General features: G+C 43.7%; 2 protein-coding genes across 2 annotated transcripts in view; one reads left to right on the top strand and one right to left on the bottom strand.

The window, feature by feature from the left end:
• Nucleotides 1–16,411, bottom strand: part of EFTUD2 (elongation factor Tu GTP binding domain containing 2) — a 33,292-nt gene extending 16,881 nt beyond the window's left edge. The window contains exons 1-10 of the mRNA XM_033091004.1: nucleotides 16,291–16,411; nucleotides 13,073–13,181; nucleotides 7,819–7,984; nucleotides 7,110–7,188; nucleotides 5,814–5,889; nucleotides 5,266–5,331; nucleotides 4,469–4,504; nucleotides 3,266–3,356; nucleotides 2,372–2,454; nucleotides 328–494 (exon numbers count right to left, since the gene is read on the bottom strand). Of these exons, the coding sequence (XP_032946895.1) occupies nucleotides 328–494; nucleotides 2,372–2,454; nucleotides 3,266–3,356; nucleotides 4,469–4,504; nucleotides 5,266–5,331; nucleotides 5,814–5,889; nucleotides 7,110–7,188; nucleotides 7,819–7,984; nucleotides 13,073–13,177 (869 nt within the window). The 5' untranslated portion in view covers nucleotides 13,178–13,181; nucleotides 16,291–16,411. The remainder of the gene's footprint in view (nucleotides 1–327; nucleotides 495–2,371; nucleotides 2,455–3,265; nucleotides 3,357–4,468; nucleotides 4,505–5,265; nucleotides 5,332–5,813; nucleotides 5,890–7,109; nucleotides 7,189–7,818; nucleotides 7,985–13,072; nucleotides 13,182–16,290) is intronic.
• Nucleotides 16,412–16,563: 152 nt separating this feature from the next.
• CCDC103 (coiled-coil domain containing 103) lies at nucleotides 16,564–19,519 on the top strand. Its single transcript, XM_033089039.1, has 4 exons — nucleotides 16,564–16,651; nucleotides 17,717–17,868; nucleotides 18,265–18,397; nucleotides 19,038–19,519. Exons 2-4 carry the CDS (start codon nucleotides 17,726–17,728, stop codon nucleotides 19,485–19,487), a joined length of 726 nt encoding a protein of 241 aa, XP_032944930.1. The 5' UTR covers nucleotides 16,564–16,651; nucleotides 17,717–17,725; the 3' UTR covers nucleotides 19,488–19,519.
• Nucleotides 19,520–19,555: the final 36 nt, after the last annotated feature.

Here is a 19,555-nt window from a genome sequence, read left to right on the forward strand (position 1 = left end):
AAACAGAAACGGAGGCTCCATATGCTTAAGTAATTTGCCCCACTTTACAGGGCTGGTACGAGGTGAAGACGAGACTGATTCCAGAGCCCCAGGTATTGACCGCAACACTAAATCGAAGATTGGTGTTCAGCTGCACAACCGGTTAAGGCAGAGAGTTAACGAGGCCACGGCTGTGCAGTCCATCCCTGTGGAGCCATGGAAGGAGCCTCTAGCCCGGTCGCACAAGCTCAGCACGCACGCCAGGAAATCAGAGTGGTCCCCAGAGGTGTTCGAGGTTCAGATGCATAAAAACCAGAGTCACCGAGGTCCCCGCCAGGCTCCCTGTACCTTATCAGCCCGTTGACCTCATCGACAATGTGGCGCAGCTTGTAGTAGGCGTCGGTGGGAGGCAGCTTCAGCTCCAGGATCAGCCGGTCGATCTTGTTGATGCACACGGTGACCGCCAGCCTCTCCTGCACCGCGTGCTTGATCAGCCGCTCTGTGTTCAGCATCACCTGAGAACCACAAGGTGGTGAGAGCAAACAAGGCACCATCAAAGAGGGCACGATTTCAAAACATGAAGTGTGAGGAAAAGAGGACCTGGGGAGCTAGATTGCTGGGTGGAAGTAGAGGGTATCTTGCCCAAAGATACCCTTGGACTCAGGAACTTTAAGGGGGCATCTCGCAGGACCAAGGAACGAAAAAACACACCAATGACGTTGGGAGCCATGTTCCCAGGTGCTAGAGAAGGAACAGAGGAAGGCTGAGGAAGAGTGTATGGTGCTGAAGTGCAATTGTGGGAATTAGTAGAATGCAATGATTTCTTCTTTTTTGATTGCATTAATGATTTTTAATATGTACGTGTAGAAACAGTTATAGATATGCATGGGTGTATATTACCTGTGTTCAATGAAAGGACCTAGAAGCAATGTCCCCTAGTAGCAATGAACATGCGCTAAGCCCTGTTTCTAAGTACCAGTTCCCACCCTAAGGAACCAGAGATCCTTGGAGAAATGGCTGATTCCAGGATTGGGGCAGGCCAAGTACAAGATGAGTCTAGAACATCGTTTTGTGCCTAAAAGTAAGGAAGTACTCAAAAAAAGACGGGACATGTCAAAAGGACAAAGAAGCCAGCCTGAAGGAGGTTGGCCAAATCTGGGATAACTAGAACATCAAAATATAAAAGGATAGTAATGGACTATAACCCAGGAGTAAAATTAAAATCCGTGTCTCCATACTGACAATAAATAAGGAAACGGGGGAGGAGAGGAAACTCTTCCTTACAATAGAATTCCAACCAATAAATACAAAAGGAATAACAAGTTAGAAAATTGCCATTTGCAACTATTATAGAAATAAGCAAGGAAGGATCAATGGATAATAAAAATGGTAGGTAAAGTTTGATAAGGAATAGAATGTATAATAGACTCAAGGTATCTCTCCACAAATTATTACAAAGGGGAAAATTGTAACTTTACAAAATAGAGACATCCTACAAAATACACAGCGTATACTCTTCATGCCAATGTCCTAAGAAGACCAAGAAATGTAAAAGAACAGCTTCAACTAATTAAAAGAAACTAAAGAGACATGAAGACTAAATGCTATGCAGCATCCTGGCTTAGGAAAAAAATTCTATAAAGGACATTATTAGGACTGACTGAGGTCTGTAGAAAAAGATCTGTACAAAAATATTGTATCAACGTTGAAGTCCCTGATTTTGGTAACTGTACTGTGGTTGTGTAAGTGAATGTTCTTGTTCTCAGAAAACATATTCTGAAATATTTACTTTCAAACGGTTCGAGGGGAAAATACACGCATGTGTGAGTATGTGTGTACAAGGACAGAGAGAATTACAAAGCAAATGAGGGTGAGCTCTTTGTACTGTTCTTGCAACTTTTCAGTAAGTTGAAAATTATTCCCAAATGAAGTCAATTATAAAAAGGCAACTTTGGCTCCCTCTGCTGGCTATCTCACCAATGACAACAGGAATGAGGTTAGTTACCTAATCTTTCAATGAAATATGAAAGACACCCTGGGCCTTTTAACTCCAATCTCTGTTCTCTCTTTCCCTCCCCCCTCTCTGGTTTAGAAAAAACGTATTAACATTTAAAATCCATTTACATGAATATACTCTCCTCCCTCTCTTTTATTTTCACTTGTCATTTTATCTTTGTGTTTCCTGAATGACAATGAGTCCTACCACTTTGAGCTTCACTGGGTAGGGAGTAAGGGGTTCACATTGAGAACTAATTTTGAACTTCGTTTGCTTCCCTAATTTTAGAGCAGTGTGAGCCTTAAGCCCACAGACTTTCATGTTGTGTGGCTCCCAGCTCGCTTCGGGCAAACCCAACAGGGAGGACGGGTGCTAAGGGAGTAGAGTCAGACTCACGCCCTCGGCAGCATCGATGAAAAGGACCACTCCATCTGAGATGCGCAAGCCAGCCGTGACCTCATCAGAAAAATTCACATGTCCTGTAAAGCAAATATCAACTCTGTCGTCACTCGCATGATGGCAGGATGAGGCACAATTAATTGGTAGGTGGTCTAGGGGCACTGCAAAGCATGTGAACCCCCAATATCCCCTTTCCCGTCTCCCCACAGCTCTCTGACATGTATAAAATTCCACCATTAGTGTCATAGTCTTGGATTAAACTTTTATTCAGGAGGTCCCCAAACATGAAAAGAAGTGTTTTACTTAGGAGGGCATACCATAATCACATTCACACACCAGCTTAGTCTAAGCAGTAGTACGCAGAGTTCTGTGGGACAGAAGACAATTTGGAGGCAGCGGAAAGGGTAAAGGAGGGCCTGAAGCATGGGAGACAGTGCCTGCCGAAGTGCTGCTGGTGGGAGGCAGGGTGGACAGGTCTGAGGGCATCGGGCACCTGATGGGGCAAAGAAGGCCACTCTGCCAAAACCCAGACTTTCCTATTTAAAACTGCTCCAAGCCGGTCCTTTCCAAAAGATAAAGAGTCAGCCACTGGGCAAGGAACGCTGCTCCCACCGTAACCTGTGTGTCCACCAGCAGGTGGTGTGTTGCTCCCATAGTCTCCTTCAAAAGATTCGCAGTGCCCGAGGCTGGGGACCACGTCTGACTTGCCTTTGTTACCCCAGCGTCTAGCATGGGGACTGACACAGCCTGAAGTAACTAACTGAGGAAGAGTCCCTAAAACTTGAAGATTCTAGAGCAGAGTAAAGAGAGGAGCAAAACAGAAGGCCTAGAGCACGGTGCTTGCTAATTAACTAGTCAGAAGCAAAGGATACAAAGTCAAGGAATGTCTACCTGGAGTGTCCATGATATTGAAGAGGTAAGATTTTCCTTTGGTATCTGGCAAAACCACTGTCACAGGAGTGCTTTTGATGCCAACACCTCTCTGAAAGGCACAAAAAGAGAGTGGTCAAGGCTTCTTACACAAGAGGGGTACCTTCTGTTCTTGGAGCTTGCCAGTTGCTAGTAAATTACACTGACATCTCTCATCATAGTGAGTGTGATTTTGATCTAGGCCTCTAACCAAAAGGACCTTGAAGATGAAATGTCTTGGTGTTATATAGCATTTTTTTTTTGGGGGGGCGTTGGTTCAAATACAAAACAGTAAAAACAAAAATGAACAAGAAAGCAGAGCAGTATTAAACCTTAACAGAGAATCCAGGTTCCTAAAATGCCATCCTTCTCATACACTGGAAACAAAAATAATAACCAAGCATCATATAAGTAAACAGAAACATATCTGGGGGCATTTTAGATTTAAAAAAATATTATAAAAGCTATAATGGAATAATTATTAAACTCTAGCCAAATAAATCTGTTAAAAAACAATAGCTAACATTTGCTGATTGTTTATCATATTTCGGCATCGTTCAAAGTTTCTTTAGTTAACCATACTTATATACTTGAGCTTTCCATGTGCTCATTCACGAAAAAAAAACACAACAGAAATAAAGAGAGGGAAAGAGAAGGGGTTAACAGGGAGGAATAAAGATCCAGATGGAAAGAAAGAATAACCAGTCCAAATAGGAAAGACAGAGATGTTTGCTCACTCCTTCATAGAGAAAGAGAAGCACAAAGACAGACGGACTCATTCCCAGAGAGATTACTCCTGAAAGAGATCGTCATATGAAGTCATCTTATAGATTTTAAAAATGATACCATTTAAAAAAATCATGCTGAGCTTCTGTATCACTTACAGCATACATGCAGACATCACCTTGGTATCTGCCCTATTAGGCCAAATTAAATCCAGTCAAGGATAGGAGCGTCCCCCCTTTTACCTTACGGCTTGCCTACCCAGCTCTCTTTCAAGTTATAGATCCTGGGATGACTGAAAGAAGCAAGGAGATAAAGAGGTGAAAGTAAAGGGGTTGGGGAGGGGTGGGGTGCGGTGCAGTGTGGACCAAAGTGTTATGATAAGCCTTCCCTACATTCCCTACAAAACCACCACTGCTGGTCTGCTGTGGGCAACAATCAGATTTTCCAAGGCACACGTACCTCTTGCTCTGTGAAGAGGATGTCAGTGTAGCACAGCTGAAAAAAAAGAAAGAACTGTCATTACCACCTGAATTCAGACTCCTCTCCCACGCAAGCCATCAATCACTTTTCCTCACCACCTCCCAACTCAACGGTTTCTGCCTCAGGAGAAGATAGATTGAAGAGAACAGGATGTCCCTAAAGAAATTCCAGACAATGAGACCAGTGCCCTCCCCGAAGGAAAATGCTCCTGGATATGTTTTTTTGGGGGTGGGGGTGGTCACTGAAGACCAGGTATAGCTGGAGAGCTAAATTATATCAAATGTGCTGAATTCTTAAGAGTGGTACAGGGAGGCATATCCAGCCTTCGTGGAACCCCCGCACGTCAAAACAAGTCAATCTGGCAGAGACTGAACAATTATTGCACTGAGACTTGCAGCCACACTTGGCCTCATTCACAGGCATTTAAATTTATCATGAAAACAAGGTCCAATTGTATTTTATTTATAGAGGAGGCATTTAATACTATGATGAGAAAGAATAGGCTATAAAAGTCAGAAGATATCAGAATAGAGGAGGGATCCCGAGTAAAGAGCAGATCATCCCAAAATACTGCAGGTTAATATTCTCTATGCTACTGAGAAAGTGGAAATTACTTTCTTAAAAGCTATTAATAGAGATTACAATTATGAAGTAGCTCTTCGTAGACATCACTATTTATAACGAGAGTGGGAAGTTGAGAGAAGGGGAAGGAGAGAGACACACCCCGGTATATTCTGAATGGTTCATCCTAAACCCTCAACAGAATTTCTACTTACGTCCTGGTCATAGCGCTTTCTGATTTCTGGGTGAGTCTGCTCTATTAAACAATCCACGAAACACGTCTGAAAGGAAAGAGAAGATTAAGACCTGCTGACCACAGAGGAAAAGCTACTCTCCCCAACCCCAGCTCCCAATACACGACATCACTTAGGGATACGGAGAGGAAGAGAACGGGAGGATTATGAGACAGCAAAGGATTAACATTGAAGCCACAAAATTATTTTCAAATGAAAGATGGAATCTTTCTTGGACAAGCATCTTCAGGGAAACGAAAACATATAAAATCAGAGTAAAGTTCAATTTCCCCTCCTCTGTCCAGAGGTAGACCCTAGGCTCAGGGATGCCAGTGGCTTCGTACCAGGCTCCATCTGCTGCTCAGGACAAGTGAGACTTTCACAAGGAGGTTTCGCAATAAACATGGAGGTCCCCCAGATTCAGGAAGTCCAGCCCTATGGTCTCAATCCCCAACCTATGACTCTGAGGGCTAAAGAAATGGGCAGGAACAAAGAAAAACCCTGTTCCAAGTAGCCAAAAGCTTTCTCACCTTGCCATGATGGAGATGGCCACAAAGGGTCACATTTCTGATGAGCTCAGAGTTATCCATCAGATCTGCCAAGAAACTGAAAGGAGAAAGGAGAAAATGGACTTTGGCAAAAATTTTCAAATGTGGAGTGGTGCAAAGGTGTTTTAGGTATTTGGGGCCAGGAACAAGTTTTAGACCACCAGGAGACTGCTCAGAGGCAGATGTGAATTTCTCCATCTACATAGTGCTGGCTTTGGGAATCAAATGGACTTATCCATGAGGTGACACAACCGGTGAAATGTCATAAGGATTTCAATAGTAAAATAATGAGATTTAAAAAGCAAGGAAGAAGAAAAACAAAACCAAATACCAGAACTTGTGTAAAGTACTGTCCCTTTCAAAATCTTTAGGCTGAAAGCTACCCATTTATTTTATTGGGCCGGGGCCTTAAGATCACTTTGGGAGCCTCTCTTTTGAAACTGCTACCAGAGCTAGTAAACAATGAATTAACAAGGCTGAGCAGAGGGCTTCCCTCTTGACCAAAACCAGCACTGTCTTTCTTGCTTACCGCCCATATTACTTATGGCCAGTAGCCTTCAGATGACTTTGGCTCTCCAAAAAAATCAAGTCTGCTTTCAAAGACTGGAGATTTTTTTTTAAATCACCACTGAGAACACAAAGAAATATGAAGCAAGTTCTGAAGATAACTGAAAAGCTGTTTCAAAAATGTGTGAATGATGGCAGGTGAGCTGACCTTTCAGAAGGGACCCCACTCTTTTATACAGACAAGATGACAACCTGGTTAAAAAAACCCCAATAATCTCATTATCCAATAACGAGAGTCACAAGACCTTCATTATATGCGTGCATTTCATCAGTGAAAATAGTTCCAAAAACAATTTGCTGTATGAAGAATCTAAATTATTTTATGTATTATCTACCTACTTATGACCTCCTTTTCAAAATAGAGTTATTATGTTCCCAAAACACGTAGCAATTCTACCGACTCAAAATAGGCTCCGGTGCCCAACGTGGACAATTGTAATACCTAATACTCTCTGCCTCAAAGGCTGGCTGTCAATACCAAACTAAAGGTTTGGAAGAAAACAGCTGAGGTCTGGATGAGAGCCAAGAGAGAAGTTAAGACTGAACCTGAGTATCCCAGCAATTATATAAACTGAAGGAAAATATGGACAAAGTAGAGAGATTTTGCTTTTGCAATTCACTGGCTACTTCAACCACAAACCACCTCCTACCTCCATGAAGAAATGAACCCACTCTATTCATGCAGAGAGGCTGAAAGACCTTATAACTTACTCCATTTCATAAACCGTGACAGGTAATGTCTGCTCCATCAGAGTGAATTTCTTGGTTTTCACTGGCTTAATAATGGGTTCTGCGGGGGAAAAAAGGTAGTGAAGTGCAGGTAGGCAGAAAACATAAAAATACAGAGCTCTATTCTCTTAGACCGAGCTTTCAGAAAGTATGATACATGACATTGATTTATGTTGTGCTCAGCAATCCCTCAGGTTGAGCAAGTTCTGGGAATGCTGTTTTGCACAAGACAGTGAAGGATCTTGAACTATGGGCTGAAGTGTTCGGACTTCACTTTGCAGGAGGTGGGGAGAGGAACTGGTAACGGGTCGAGGTCAATGTCAGTTCACAACCCCTCCTTGCATTTATAAAATGCAACTACTTTGAAAATAAGCATTGTGAGGACTGGTTAGAGGAGTCGGGATTATTTGGTGGATGGAAAACATATCAGACCAGAGGGAGAACCTAAAAACAGTCTTCAAGCACCTAAACAGACATTAGATAAAAAAGAAAGAACTCTTACTTGTTTAACAACAAGTGTCAAGTTTTACTAAATATTAAAACAGCGTCAACTGAATCTCAATCCAGAAACAGTATTTGTCAGTGGTAAAGAAAAACTAATCAGTTCATTCCCTGTACTTTCAAGACTGCTGACGGCTATGAAACGTTCTGGTTTCAATTTCGCCTCTTAAGCCAGCGCCTCCCGACTTACCTGTGAGAGGCTGGGTGTCTTCCTCCTGTACGATGGTCTCCACCTCAGGACCATACACCTCCTCCGCCGTCGGGTAGTACTTCTTGTCCTCATGCAGCACCACCTCCATCCCAGGGTGATCTTCATCGTGATCACCTACATCATCGTCGTCGTCGTCGTCATCCATCTAAAAGCAAGAGAGGGAAGGAGTCGTAAGAGACACGCGCTTTGCCTGCTCAATGACTGACCACACTACACGCGGTAAGAGCAAGGACCTCACGTGTGACAGTGTGACCACTTCTGGTTTGAGTTCCGTGCTAGAGTCACGAGCGCAGGTTCTACACTTGCATGATCCTTCACAGAGAGAAGACTGGCTATACGCCACAGCTACAGAGGGCTCTCATTCTAAGTAGCCCCCTCCTAAACGTGAGCCACTGGTCACGAGTGGACCGAGACGGGAGAAAACAAATGGCTTGTCACCACACACCCTTTTAAGGGAAAAAATAATTTCTTCCAAGGACAGAAACCAGGAACCAGAGTCCCATACCTTGAAATTTTTCACTTAGATTCACAGGACTGTTTTTGAAAAACTCTTTTCTGACAGAAATAAGTTGGTGAGGAAGTGGAGACACTGGAAGCCTCATAAACTGCTGGTAGGAATGTAAAATGGTGCAGCCACTTCGGAAAACAGTTTGGCAGCTCCTCAAAATGTTAAACACAAAGTTACATATGACCCAGCAATTCCACTCCTAGGTACATACCGGAGACACAGGAAAACTGTTCACACAAAAACTTACAAAGAAATTGTTCATAGCAACATTGTTCATAATAGTCAAAAAGTGAAAACAACCCAAATGTCAATCAGCTGATGAATGGATAAAAAAATGTGGTATATTCATACAATGGAACATTTGACAATAAAAAGAAATACTTTTACAGCTACAACACCAATGAACCTTGAAACATTATGCTAAGTGAAAGAAACCAGACATAAAAGGCCACATATTGTACAATTCCATTTATAGAAAATGTCCAGAATAAGCAAATCTAGAGATACAAAGTAGACTAGTGGCTGCCTAGGGTGGGGGAGATGGGAGAATTGGAGGCAATGGTTAAAAGGCATGGGATTTCTTTCTGGGATGTTGGAAATATTCTAAAATTGGTTGTGATGATGATTGCACAACTCTAAAAATCCTAAAAGCCAGTGAAATAGACACATTCAACGGGTGAATTGTATGGTATGTGAATTCCGTATCAATAAAACTGTTAAAAATAACTTTCTCACACAGGTAATTAGAAAACAAGACAAGCCAAGAAAACAAATCTACAATACATACATTTATACCCTCCACTTTCTGATGACTGTGGTCTACCACATACCCCAACTTACTTAATCAATCCCTTACTTCCTAATGTAGAGGTGGTTCCTAATTTCTAGCCTATAAACAACAATCCTCTTGGCTCAGGGCTTGCACATTTGTTGTTTCAATCAACAGCAAATGAACCACTTTTTGTACACCCATCTTTGTGAACATCATTTTTGCCTGTAGGACAAATTCCAGAAGCAAAACTGCTGGTCCAAATGGTAGCATACTTCAGAGCTTTGAGATGTATTTCCGCTTTGCAGAAATGCCCTATCAAGGCACTCACGTGGGTAGCGCATGACAGACAGCACACTGTGGAGCAAAAGCACAGAAGCGGGTTTCAGAGAAAACAGGAGGAGAGGATTTGGAGACAGCAAGTATCAACAACTCTTTTGAGCTGTGCTGCACTGGGAGGCAGGGAAATGTGAGGTAACTGAAGCAGGGATATGGGGTCGAGAGAGGATTTTACGATGAAATCACAGCCTGTCTGTATGTTGACGGGGACGATCTAGCAGAGGGAAAACTGGTGCTGCAGGAGACAGGGCAGTCTTGCCGGGGGGGAACGTCTTGAGTAGGTGAGGCGGGCCCGCATGAACAAATCATCATCCACAAGAACAGGAGGGACAGCATATGGCACAGACGCAAAGGTGGGGAGATGGAGTGGTGGGAGCTTGTTTTCCTTCACACAAATTCCAGCATGTCAACTTCTTTCTTAAAAAGGACACAGAACCCTCCCGGGGTGAGCCGACTGCGACCTCCTGTCATCTTTACCCTCTACTTCTATAATACCTAGCAATGTGGCCTAACATTACATTAGCTCTTTTGACAGCCATACGTCTTCTGCTGGTGGTGCCTCCAAAATACCATCAAGCAAGTTCCTCCTGCCCCCCACCCCCAATGCTAGATGTATTTTGAATTTAAGTGTAGGATTTTATGTAATAATTTCCAACTACTTGTAATTATTTCTACCTGAGTGTCCTGACAGGAGCTCAAGCGTGACAAGTCAGAAATAAAACTAAACAAGCATCTTTTTATCATTTCCCTTTTTCTGTTATAACCAGTGTTCATCTGGTCATCCAGTTCTCCTCATTCTTTCTCCCCAAACATTCAAACAGTGGCCCAGCTCTACATCCCTACATCCTTCGACTGTGAAAAACTTCTGCAGGCCTCCCAACCCTCCCTACCTCCCAGCATCTTGCTTTGATCCCGTCACCCCTTACTCCCAGTTTTCCATTCAAGGCCTCCATGGGCCTGGCCCTCCTCCTCTGCTTCACACCCAGTTGTCTTCCAGGGACTGGGCTTTGGCAATCAGGAGGAGAAATCATTTCCTCTTAACACACAACCTCTGGGCCCCTGCTCACTGCAATCCTTTCTAGAATGCCCTTCCTTCTTTCCTGTCTCCATTATCAAAATTCTGTGTGCCTCTCTACTATTATATACCTCAATAAAAAAATGCTTTTTTTTTTTTTTTTAAATCTGTGCGTACCAGGTGGACTAGGAGGCTATAGGAGCTCTTATTCTGCTAGGAGTATGGAGTGCAGCCATGCTGAAGAGTAATCTGACAGTACTTACTATAAACGCATTCACAAAATATAGACACATTAAATATATGTACGATCCTATGATCGGTAACTCTGCTTTTGGGAACATAACGCAAAGAAATTTCGACATGGTGTATTACAGTGAGAATATTCACTGCAGTATTACTTGTGCTGAGGGAAGGCTGATGGCAGGTCACCTGGATGCCCACCACCAAGTAATACACACCAGGGAGAACTGAGCAGCAATCAGATATGCCACAGACTAGACACACACACAGCAAGAGATGGATCCTAAAATGCATCCCTCATCACAGGCTGAGTGGCAACAGTAAGAAACAATGATGCAGATAACACGATACCATTTACTTAAATTAACATAAGCACGCAATGCAACTCTACACATTTTGCAACTCATACAAACAAAAAGCATACATATACTCGATCAATTACTATGGTAACAGGCATGAGAATGAGATAAAAAGGGATTAATGGGTTAATTAAATAAGAGCAGAGCCTTGCGCCAGCAATAGATGCATGAACTAGAATATGGTTAACTATGCCTTCTGTACCGAGGTGAAAGCATCCACACATAGCCTAACCGTTCTTTGTTGTTGTTGTTAACAACTTTCGTGAGATGTAATTCACATTCCACACAATTCACCCATTGTTCAGGTCTACTTTGAATGTGACTTCCTCGGATATGCTTGGTCATTCCAGCCAGGAAGAATCCTTCCTTACATACTATTACTATGGATATAAGTTAATATGACTTAAATGGCACTTGTCCTTCCCTGTCCCATAAATTTGTTTGTAGGCATTTCATCTCCCCTTGCAAGCAGTAGGTTCCTGGAGGGCAGGGATAATTAATGCCTTGGCTCTCTGTATCATGATTCCTTGCAAATAATAAGTGCTCTATAAATACTTAAAGAATTCTTGGGCTTTATTTAGCCAGAAATTCAAGTTTGTTGGGATCATTTTGAAGTTAGATTCTGTTATCCAATACATTAGCTTATGTGATGTGCAAAATTTATAAACCTCTCTTCTCTATCTTCACATAAGTCACTGACAAAAAGGTTAAAAAGGATGGGACCAAGCATGGATGCTTGGGACATATCACAAGAGCTCTGGAGGTGACCCATTAATCAAAACTCTTTGGGTCCTATTGTTCAATGGCTGTGACCGCTCCTCGTATTATGACTCAGACTATACCTTTCCACAAGGACATGAGTTACAGTGGTTACCTTGAGAAGGGGAGTGAAATGGAACAAGAATCAAGGAATACTTTCTATCTATTTGGTTTGAATGAGAATATATTCATGAACTACTGGTACAATGAAAAGAAAAACCTCTTAAAAATAATATTTTAAAAAAGAAAATTGGTTTATAAGAAAAATAAGACTTCAAATGCCTTGCCCAAATCAAGATACATAATATCCACAGCATAACCCTGACCTGTAGTTCAACCTAGTAATCTTATCAGGAGGAAATTTTTGCAAAACTCATACAAGCTTCCTAAGTGTTCAATGTCGTCTTCCTTCCATCGCTTCGCGGCCTTTTGGCTAAGATCAAGTGTAAATTTCCTTCCATAATTTTTACCATGAATGCACATCATACTTACTGGCCTGTAGTTTCTGAAATGCAGTATCTTATCTCCATCTTCAAAAAGTAGTATGAGTTGCCCAATTCACTTTCTAAGACCACAGCCAGTCCCCAGTTTCTTAAAGATGACCACAGCGGCTCAGTTTACCTCTGCGACGTCTCCCCCACCCCCCCACCTACGACCTAATGCACGTGGGCCTGGAGATTGAACACCTAAGGGCACAGGATGCTCTCTTTTCATCTCACCTATGACTTCAATTGTCTGTTTCCAGTGTTTACTCTATTTTTTCTAGTTTGAAGGACATTCTCCCTGATGCAGAAGACAGATGGCAGCCAGGACTTTTGTTCTGCTTCCCTGTTTCGCTAATGTCATACTCCATCCATGAGCAGTGGGCCTACTTCTTGTTCTGAACAAGTGCTAAAATATAAAAACCAGTTCTGGTGTCTTGCAAGCCTCAGACCATTCTGGACTTTCCTCCATAGCTCTCCTGTCATAGGAACGGGAGTCAGGGAATCTGCACCTTCTCTTTCTCGGGCTTTTGTTCATCTCTCAAAAACCTGAGCTTCTACGGGAGTTCCCAGTGCAGCTGTGCCTGGAGAAGGTGATGACTTTTTATTTCCTTTTGGAACTTCAGTCGCTAAGTTTTCTTAGGAGCAGAAACAGGGCAATGTTAGAGATGTACACAGGTATTATGGGGGCACAGAGGGTTCAGTATATTATTGCTTTTTAAAAAAAAGAGACAGAAGAAAGAAGCAATATATTTGTCTTACCTCGTCAAGATCTTTGGTCTCTCTGCCCAATTCATCATCATCTTCGTCAGAATCTAGCTCTGGTCCAATATAATTCCCAAACTCATCATATAGGTCAGTATCCATGATGCTAAAATTCAAGAAGAGGAGTTAGCTTCTGGCAAGGTAATCGAGGCCTCGAGGACATGGCCACCTTTCTAGCCTTATGTTGACCGTTTCTCTTCACACATCTCCTCTCCAGTTACACCAACCTACTGACTGCTCCCCCGAAGATCTGTACTTTCCCCTCCTCTCTCTTCTACTCATTGTCAACTTTTCTTCCACTTTTTAAAATAATACTCTTCTTCCACTTTTTTAAATAATACTTTTTAATTTTAAAATAATTTAATACCAGAAAGTTGCAAAAATAGTAAAAATAACTTTATTTTTCCTAAGTTATTTGAGAATAAGTGGCTGACACAATGCCTCATTACCCCACTACTTTAGTGCAGGAGTTGGCAAATTATAGCCTGTGGCTAAATCTGGCCTGCTGCCTGATTTTATAAGCCCCCAAGCTAAGAATGCCTTTTACATTTTTAAATAGTTGGAAAATGAAAAATTTTTTTCATGATACGTGAAAATCAATCCATTGTATGAAATTCAAATTTCAGTATCTACAATAACTGAAACACCGTCAGTTTGGAACACCGTCACGCTCATTCATTTATATTGTCTACGGAGGCTTTCACACTGTAACAGCAGAGTTGAGTAGCTGCAACTGAGCCCATATGGCCCAGAAAGCCTAAAATATTTACTTTAGAAAAGGTTTGCCAACCGCTGCTTCATTGTGTGTGATTCCTACCAACAAGGACACTTTCTTACATAATCACAATGCAACCATCAAAATCAGAAAATTAATATTGACACATAACCACCACCTAATCCACAGACCCCCAGTCAAGCTTCACAAACTGTTCCAATAATGTCCTGCACAGCAAAGGATCCCACCCAGGATTGCATGCTTGCATTTAGTTGTCACGTCTTTAGCTTCTTTCACTCTGGGACAGCTCCTCAGTCTTTCCTTGACTTTTATGACTCGACCCTTTTGAAGATTACAGGCTAGTGAGTTTGTAGAATGTTCCTTGAGTTTGTCTGATGCTTCCTCATGATTAGATTCAAGTCATGCATTTCTGGCAGAAATATCACAGAAGTGATGCTGTGTTCTTTTTAGTGCATCTCCTAGTATCACATGGTACATGATTTTAATTTGTCCCATTAGTGGTGATGGTAATTTAATCATTTGATTACATCGGTGTCTGCCAGGTTTTTCTATTGGGAAGTTACTCTATTGGGAAGTTTTCTCTTTGCAATGAGTAAGTATTTTGTGGGTTTTCTCCACTTCAATTGCTGAAATTCTATTCAAAGCACAGTTCCAATGCCACCTCCTTCAAGCTTTCCTAGATCCCCAATCTCTCACTCCCCTATGCCGCTACAGCCTTCTGTACCTTTATCAGCATTGAATTGTTTGGAGTGGTAGTTACCTGTACCAATTACCCTCAGCAACAACTCTACAGCTTACAAGTAATAAACAACAGACCTGAGCACGAGTGAAGGGCCTGGGCTCTGGAATGGGAAAAGCTGGATATGAATCCTAACTTCGTCATTTAATAACTATGTATCTTCAGGTAAGTTACTTCACCTCTTTAAACCTGTTTCCTCAACTGGAAAATGGAGTGACTAACTCCCGTTGCATGAAAGGTTGTGAGAATTAAACAAAATAGTCTCTGTCAAGAATTTATCCGAGTCACAGGCTCAATAAATGTTAGTTAGCATTATGTTTTGGCCATTCTTAAACACAGGAATCCTGTGTTCCGTGTGCCCACTGGCCAACGTACCTTGCGGAAGTAGGAACGGGATAAATGTTAAGTGAATGCAATGTTTAATTTTGAGATACTGTTATTTCTTACACTAAGTTAATTCCTCCACCTCCCTCAATGCCACCTGTTGAGTGCTGGTTGTAGATAAAATAGAGAATTAAGAGCTCCAAGGACTAGTACCGTGTTTCCCAGAAAATAAGACCTAGCCGGACCATCAGCTCTAATGCGTTTTCTGGAGCCAAAATTAATATAAGACCCAGTCTTATTTTACTATATATTCTTATTTGCTTATAGTAAAATAAGACCAGGTCTTATCTAACATAAGACCTTATATTATATAAAGTCTTATATATAAGATCTTATACGTAACATAAGGTCTTATATTAATTTTTGCTCCAAAAGATGTACTAGAGCTAATGGTCCGGCTAGGTCTTATTTTCGGGAAAACATGGTAATTAAATGTAAATTATTATGGAAACTTTCACGTGCATATTCTTTTTACTTCCAAAGAGCTGTCCCATCTGTGCTCATTTCATTCTCCTAAAACTCATGAAGTGACTGAAGAAATTTTTATAGAAGGCTGTTCCGGGGACAAACCAAGCTCCTTCTGCTTCAGGGCCATTGTACTTGCTATTCTCTTCTTAAAGGCTCTTGCTTTGGATATTTATACCTTGTTCCTTCATGTCACTCAGGTCTCTACTAAAATGACACCTTCTCTGAGAAACCTTCCCTTGCCACTCTAAAAGAGTCCCCCATACACATACTCTCCAACTCCCACCTTTACTCTTTTGTTATTATTAACATTTATCACTACCTGAGATATACCTAGTCATGTGTTTAACGTCATCTCTCCAACTACAATTTAAGTGAGGACTGTTTTATTTTTTCCCCTCCTTCACTTAGAACGGTATCTGGCACAAACAGGACCTCAATATTTGTTGAGTGAATGAATGACTCCAGCCAGGCACAGAGAAGAGGGCTGACTTGCCCACAGGTGCACAAAACTAGTGACTTGCGGTACCAAACTTCACTGCGGCTTCCCGCTATAATGCAGGCTCTCAAAGGAATACAGAATAAGGACGGAGGGAGCTGGGCAAAGGAGTGAAGAAGGCACGGATGGAAGAGGGAGTGAAAGAGGGGGGCTGAACAGTGAGAACGACCCCTGCCCACGTAAGGGATTTTACGGATGGACTACACTGAGGGAACCTCGGGATCTGAGTGTGTGTGTGTTGGGGAGAAGGTGTGTTTCATTCCCTTTCCCGCTCCACGCCTCAATTTACCGATCTGTAAAGTGAAAGGGGCAGATCCTCCAGATCTGACATTATGTAATTTCCCATCCCACCCGGAGCCACCTCCCCACGCCGCTGACCCACGCCAGCTCACCTCCCGCCTGCTCAGCCAGCAGCTCCCGGTAGGCCGCTGCCCCGCGCTTCCGCCTCACACGGCCGCCGCCTGCGCCCGCTGTCCGGAAGGACCCCGAAGCCGCCGCGGTCGCGTTTCTGCCGCGGAGGGCAGCCCTCTGCCTGAGGACCAGCTCGGAGGAATGCCGACCGCGGACGCAGGAACTGGCAAGGTGGACTCGTGGATCCTCAAACCAAGGCGTGAGCTTTTCCAAATTGAATGAGGCTTGAGGAGGCTTGAATCTGATCAGGCGCCTCGGGACCATCCTGAACGGGGGCCTTCAGGTCGATCACGTGGGCAGACTGTTGGAGCAGTTGCTGGGCAACCACAGCTGCTGCGGGTGGTAGGCTAAGCTACCTTGTTCCCGGCGTATCTGGGGATCCCCAAAGAAAGCAAGGGAACCAAAGCCAGGGCTGCTGGGGTGAAGGTCAGAGGGGCGGTAGGCTTAGTTGTTCTATTTATTCAATGACTGGGTAGGGCTCAGAACTGGACAGGAGCCGGACACTTGAGTTCAGTTCCTGGCCAGCCCAGCCCACTTCTTGGTGTTCAGCTTACCCACGTTGAGGTGGAAGGGGAGGACTGTGGGGTTGGTTGAAGACCTCTCGGTTCTTTGTCCTAAGGCTGTTGATGACTCCACCACAAAATCTAGCTCAATGCACCAGGAGTCTGAGGTTCAAAGGGGTCTCACAGCAAGTAAACGCCAGAGCCAAGACTAGAACCCATTTAGGTGATCTCCCTATAAAACGGGTCAATCAGCCTCAGATACGCGGAGACTGCAGAAGTACAGTGATAGAACTAAAGAGGTCGCCCAAATATCTAGGGTCCTGTGATCCAGCCCTGGACTGGATGGAAAGATTTGGGGACAGGGATCATTCAGCCCCTTCGCCTGCCACTTCTACTTGTTTTCCTGCTCAGTCCTTGCATCTGGCTTGGGTGAAAAATATCCTTCCCCATTAAAGACATTTAATTATGGATGAAATTGTATCCCTGGGCTCAAGAGTAGCTAACAATAGTTCTGCTTTTGTGCGAGGTCTTCTTTCATAATTGCTATAGAGTGAGACCATGTGGAAGAGTGAAGGGACTGAATTTTGAGATCCAAATGCTTCCTCAGCTGAAGCACCAATAATAAAATATTTTTAGAGGCAGAGGACAAAATTAACATTGGGCTCCAAATTGAAATTCAGGACTCTACTCTATTTTGAGTGACAACAAGTCTTAAGTAAGTTCTCACTGTGTACGTCAGCTCCGCTCACTAGAGAATCAGATTTTTGTAACACCCCCCCCAACATAAGTGACAAGATATCCAGAGTGGTTTTTGGTTATTTTGTGGCCTGGCAAAGAATCCAGATGCACACTCTTCCCCCTATTATTGATCCTCCATTGATGTCCATTCCCTTTGCCTTCCCAGGCACAGGCCATGGAAAGGAATGACATCATCGACTTCAAGGCTTTGGAGAAAGAGCTGCAGGCTGCACTCACTGCTGATGAGAAGTACAAACGGGAGAATGCTGCCAAGTTACGGGCAGTGGAACAGAGGGTGGCTTCCTATGAAGAATTCAGGTTGGCTTAATGCCATTTTTCAGACGCTCCTATTATGGTGGACTTTAGTGGATAAGGGCACGTACTTTGGTGTCAGACAATTCTGAGCTCAGCCCTGGCTCTACCCTCTGCTACCTGTGTGGTCTTGTGCAAGTTATTTAACCTCTCTGTGCCTTTATGCCTTATCTGTAAAAGAGAGTAACCATTATTATGATTAAATGAGTTATTATATGTAAGATTTTTGAGCACGATGTTTGGCACATGGGAAGTGCTTAAAAGCTGTCAGCTATTGTTGCTGTTGTTGTTATTGTCATACTGGCCTGCCAACAGATTCAGCCAATATCATGCAAAGTCCAGCCACCTCACACCCACAGACACCATTAGGTCCATCCCCTAATCTCTGTCCTTTGTCCACAGGGGTATTGTCCTTGCATCACATCTGAAGCCACTGGAACGGAAGGATAAGATAGGAGGAAAGAGGACCGTGCCTTGGAACTGTCACACTACTCAGGGAAGGACCTCCCTGGATGAAACCACTGAGATCTGTCAGGTCGGTGAGGCCCAGCAGAATTCTCTGCCCTAAACCTCCAGTCCTATCCTCTTACAACACGTACCTTTTCCTTATTTCTCATGTTAAACCAACAGAGGCAGGTTTCTGCCTCCAATCCCAGAAAGGAAAGCACCCAGCAGATGGTGGGGTTGAGCTACATTGGGCAGAACAAGTCAGGAAGGTGGCCAGGCCACGCAGGTCCCCTCCAGGCAGTCCTTTGACTTGCATGCACAGATCAGATTTGGGGTGCTCCAGGTTATATGGTATATAGTATAATGGTCCTGTGGCAGTGTTGGGAGGGCGACCCAGCCTGTCAGACCCTTAACACTCACCTTGAGGTTTTCAGTCATCCCTTCGGCCCTGCTCAGAGTAAACCCTGACTTATTCTCACATTCATCAGTAAGAAAATCCTGGTACAACTAAGAATCTCAAATCATGGCCTGGGTTCTTTGGGACCCTCTCTCCCTGTTCCACCGCTAGTTTCCCTCATCTGAGAATGAGTCCCCCAGCCACCACAGCCTTCCCAGTGCTCAGAGAGCAGTACCAGAGCTAAGGTGAAAACCCACAGGCTTCCCTCACTCTTACTGTCGCAGAACAGCTGGAAGAGCTCTGAATTCCCTTTCCTTCTTTTGTGAACTAGGAGAAAACACTGTTGCAGCCTGAGACCTCAGCAGAGTTCTACCGTGATTGGCGGCGATACTTGCGGAGTGGGCCAGAGCGCTACCAGGCACTGCTACAGCTCGGGGGTCCCAAGCTGGGACACCTCTTCCAGACAGATGTGGGATTTGGACTTCTAGGGGAGATGCTGGTGGTGCTGGCTGATCACGTGAGGCTGGCTGACCGGTCATTGGTGCTAGGGATCCTGCACAGCCTGGCCGGTACCGGGCGCTTCACCTTGAACCTGAGCCTGATGAGCCAGGTGGAGAGACAGAGCTGCAGAAGCTTGTTTCAAAAGCTGCAAGCCATGGGCGCCCCCAGGCCCGTGAAGGAGGGGCTCAGCCCGGAGGAGCGGGGTCTGGAGCAGCCTGGTGGGCTCCAGGAGGAGGAGAGGCTCCTGCAAGAGCTGCTAGGGCTGTACCAGGTGGATTGATAGGACCAGTTACCTTCAGAGGTCCCCAGTGGTCGCTGGAGGCATTTTTTGATTGTTGTCTTGGGGTT

The sequence above is a fragment of the Rhinolophus ferrumequinum genome, chromosome 21, assembly GCF_004115265.2.
Source record: "Rhinolophus ferrumequinum isolate MPI-CBG mRhiFer1 chromosome 21, mRhiFer1_v1.p, whole genome shotgun sequence".
NCBI classification, from domain to species: Eukaryota; Metazoa; Chordata; class Mammalia; order Chiroptera; family Rhinolophidae; genus Rhinolophus; species Rhinolophus ferrumequinum.